General features: G+C 45.6%; 1 protein-coding gene across 1 annotated transcript in view; it reads left to right on the forward strand.

Annotated features, from left to right (window-relative positions):
• slit2 (slit homolog 2) overlaps window positions 1–4,038 on the forward strand; it is a 100,257-nt gene extending 96,219 nt beyond the window's left edge. Inside the window, exons 32-34 of the mRNA XM_083764468.1 lie at window positions 1–183; window positions 640–854; window positions 1,890–4,038. The exon at window positions 1–183 is cut by the window's left edge and continues 142 nt beyond it. Of these exons, the coding sequence (XP_083620594.1) occupies window positions 1–183; window positions 640–854; window positions 1,890–2,164 (673 nt within the window). The 3' untranslated portion in view covers window positions 2,165–4,038. The remainder of the gene's footprint in view (window positions 184–639; window positions 855–1,889) is intronic.
• The last annotated feature ends 485 nt before the right edge of the window (window positions 4,039–4,523 follow it).

Here is a 4,523-nt window from a genome sequence, read left to right on the forward strand (position 1 = left end):
GGGGTCTGGACAGGGCACCTCCTCCGGAGTGGAGCCAGGCTGCCAGCCCTGCCAGAGAAGGGAAGCCTGCGTCCAGGGCGACTGCCACCCCACGGGGCACAGCGGCTTCACCTGCACCTGCCACCCCGGGTGGACCGGGACGCAGTGCGACCAGCAGGTCAACAACCCCTGCGATGGCAACAAGTGAGTGTGTGGTGTTGAATGAGGCTGTGCGCTCCAGTTGTCCGGTTAGATGAGCACGCCCGTTCGTGCGTGCGTGCCTGCGTGTGTGCGTGTGTGCCTGTGTGTCTGTGTTTAGAGATGGGATGATTGTGCTACACAGTGGAGTCCTCAGTCCTTTAAAAATCTTCATAGAACTTCATACACAATAAGGGGAAAAAATTATGTTGTTAATTTAACTGCGTTGTTAGAGTTGTGAAATCCGTTTTGAAATCATGAAGTGGCCAAATGAAATGATCCATTACTTTACATCTGAAACCTAAGTGTATACTTGATACATTGTAAACATTTTCACTAACTTGAAACAAATAGCGGTATGTTATCTGCAGTGAGCAACACATTAACTCTAACCTCCACCATGTCTTGTAGGTTATCTGCAGTGAGCAACACATTAACTCTAACCTCCACCATGTCTTGTAGGTGTATCCACGGCACCTGCATGCCCATTAACTCCTACTCGTATTCGTGCCGCTGCCAGCCGGGCTTCGCCGGCGTGCTCTGTGACGAGCAGGACCAGGAGGCCGTGAACCCGTGCAGCCTCGCCCGCTGTAAGCATGGCAAGTGTAGACTGTCGGGTCTGGGCAAGGCCTACTGCGAGTGCACCAGTGGATACACAGGAGAGGCCTGTGACAAAGGTGAGAGACGGAGTCATGGCGAGCGCGCGTGTGTGCATGTGTGTGCGTGTGTGTGTGTGTGTGTGTGAGAGTGACAAAGAGAAAGAAGCTTTATACCTTCTTCTTAAAACCAACCGTTCCTTCCTGGTGACCATGGTTTTCTGCACTAGGACCTGTGTGTGTGTGTGTGTGTGTGTGTGTGTGTGCGCACTTTAGCCCCCTCTTTCCCTCCCCCATCTTCAGACTAATGTCTATGTGTGTGTGTGCATGCGTGCGTGCGTGCGTGCGTGCGTGTGCATGTCTAACAGTGTTCAGTGTCTCTGCATTAACGCTTCTTCTAACTCGTTGCCTTTCAACTCAGCATCTTCTGAGCTTCCTCTGAGCCCCGCCGGGGTCACACAGGTGAGACTGTCCGCTCACTTCTCATTTCTCTTTCCCCACCACTGTCCTTCAGTCCATTACAAAATATAATAATAATAATAATAATAATCTCCTCCGCCGCTGTTCTTTTGAAGCCACACCACATGCTCCTTCCCCTGCTGCTCAGCTTCCGTCTCCTCACAGCTTTACACGGCATCTCCTTTGTTGGTTCATATTCTCTCTCTCTCTCCAGTCCATCAATCTATCCATACACGACCCCGTCCACCATCCACCCCAGAAACAAAATGCAGCGCTAGCACAAACTCAAGCTTGTAGAGCTGCTATTTGTTTCACGACACCGTCGTATGACGGAGCGGGTTTGCTTAGTTTTAGGGGGGGTTTTTCTCCATACTTTGGCTTATTTGTCAGGTGCGGGAATCAAAAAGGTCAGAGTAAGTAGGCCTATTGTGTAATAAAAACTCAACAAAAGATACAGGAAAAAAACAGCCTTTCGTCTGTAATTTCAGTTAGTTTTAGTTAGTTTTGTAAACACACAATTCAGTTAGTTATTTTTATTATAGTTTTTATTTAGTTTGTGTTAACTTGTGTTTTTTTTGGTTATTTGGCTAGCCTTAGGGGACTATAATAACCTCGCTCACACTGACTCAAGCCTCTCTCCTCTCCGTGTGCGTGCAGAGGTGGCCTGCCGAGGGGAACGGGTCCGAGATGTCTACCAGAGACAGCAAGGCTACGCGGCGTGCCAAACCCAGGAGAAGGTCTCCCGCCTAGAGTGCCGGGGCAGCTGCCAGGGGGGCCGGGCCGGGGCCGGGGGGCCACAGGGCACCTGCTGCACCCCGCTCCGCAGCAAGCGCAGGAAATACACCTTCCAGTGCACCGACGGCTCCTCCTTTGTCCAGGAAGTGGAGAAGGTGGTCAAGTGCGGCTGTACAAAGTGTCCCTCCTCATCGTAAATGTTAAAAAAACAAACAAAAAAACAAAAACAAACAGACAGCGCCCGCGAGTAGAGAGAGTTCAAAGCTCTCCGAGTGTGTTTTGTGTTTCCTGACCCCCCCACCCCTCCACCCCATGGCCCTTTACTTTGACCTTTGACCCCGTCCAAGCCCACCAGACCGTCTGATTCCTGATCCTTCCTGAGAAACACTCTCTCCCCGCTGAGTCATCCCCCATGTTTTTGTAAAAACATAGAAAAAAAGAAGAAAAAAAAGGTCAAAAACAGAAGAAACAGCTATTAAAAAAAAAAAAAAAGTTCCTTTTCCTGTCAGTGCTGGACTGATGATCAATGCTTCCTCAGTGGGGATGTTGAATTATATTGTAAAGTACACAAAAGAAGAAAAAAAAACTGACTTATTTTTTATTATGAAGTGGAGACAAAAGACAAAAAAAACAACAAGAGTTTACTTTTTTTCCTTCCATCTGCTTATGTTCGCCTCAACGATGACTCAAACAGTACGCCACCGTTATTCTTTTACCATGGAGGACTGACGACGACGACAGGTCTCCTAAACGGATGAACTCTTCCTGTGTAGACTACCTGCTTCCTCCTGCCCCGCGCGTCCTGTCCTGTGTTTTTAGGAGTTCCCCTGACTGACAGTAATAGCACAGACTCACCAGTAGGGGGTGCTGCAGGGATGGGGCAGCAGTTATAACCTCTGTTCATCCACTGACACGAGTGAAGCCACACGCACGCAGTCACCCCGCGGCCTCCCGGCCGTGACGCGCCTCGCCGTGAACCCTCTGAGACTGTGTGCAGACATGTGCACGAGCTCGTGCACACAAACAAACACCCACAGACCTGTACATAGACTACATACAGTACACACCCCGTCATACTCAGCTACTGAGCGCTGCACGCACGCACGCAAATACACGCGCGCATGCACGCACGCACACACACACACACACACACACACACACACACACACACACACACACACACACACACACACACAACCACAACCACAACCGAATGCACATGCTCACCTGTGGAAGAGGAGTCGTACTCATTTAGATAGTAGCTGCCGGGTTCATTACAACACCACTTCCTGATTATCTGCCCATGATGTCCATTCATAAATGACAAGTATTTATTGTATCATAAATACCTGTACTTATTCAGTAGGTCCCCGCATTTATCGATCTGATTCTTTTAATATATATTAATTTATATTTGTCCTCTTATTTTTGTATTAAAGACATAATCAGTTGAGATAGGTGAACTAACATGATGGTGTTCTTTATTTTTGTTTAAAAACAGAAGTCGTTGGGTTTTTTTTTTTTGACCACTGAAAAACTGTTGTGTTTGCCAGAAAACGTAGTTGCATTTTAATCTGCAAATGTGACGTGAAGACATTGTATATTTTTGTCGCGTTTCCTGAAAGTTTGTACTGTGCCATTATGATGAGAAGGTCTTTATATTAGAGTATACATGTATAGATAATTTCCCTACCTATGTATTTCACACAGAAATCATGTGAGTAGCAATGACCCTAGAGGATGCTTAGAACTGTTTTTACCTTTTTAACAAATTTATGCTTAAAGAATACTGTGACTTTTTCTAAATGAAACTACTTTGTTAGCCCCTTGGTCTCCGATGTTAACATGTTGCTGCTAAGTTTTTGTACCGTAGACTGGGATCCTGATCTGTATATGTTCTATAGAACTTCCTGCCCCTACTGTAAGGGGGTGCCTTGTGTAACAGATAAATATGTCCCCCCAACTTTCCCCCATGTGCGTTGTGCTTTATCCCCCCCTTCCCCGCCCCCATCTTCAGACTAATGTCAGTTCCCTGACTGATGTTTGTTTATTAAACACAATATTTACCTCATTCTTTTTACATTTGCCTTTTTTAATATCTCACCAACAGCAGTCGTATAATCACATATAATCTTGATTGATTGATTGATTGATTGATTGATTGATTGAATACGTTATTAACAGTTTGCGGAAAAAAGTACAGTCCAATACTAGGTCTGCTAAGAGGATTTAAAACCCATGAAAGCCTGTGGCTTGTTTCCATTGGGGTCCTTCATATTCAATTCATAGGAAACAGACACAGTAATTGCAAACTCTCCCCACAATAATATAAAATCTTTTGATAGTTAATGTTTATAGAAGAAATTAGGTACACAATATATTGTACCTTATTGAAAACTGTGCTGTAGGCTATGTTTGTGCTCATCACCTCTGTAAGTTAGGGGGTAAAATTAATGGTATAGTAGGCTAAATACTGTAGTCTATATCAGTACCCCTTTTTCTAATTTATTTGTGTTAATTTCTCCAACAGTTTACACACCTAAATTACTGTGTTTT

Source organism: Protomyctophum parallelum (genome assembly GCF_964188405.1).
Source record: "Protomyctophum parallelum genome assembly, chromosome: 5".
Classification (NCBI taxonomy): domain Eukaryota; kingdom Metazoa; phylum Chordata; class Actinopteri; order Myctophiformes; family Myctophidae; genus Protomyctophum; species Protomyctophum parallelum.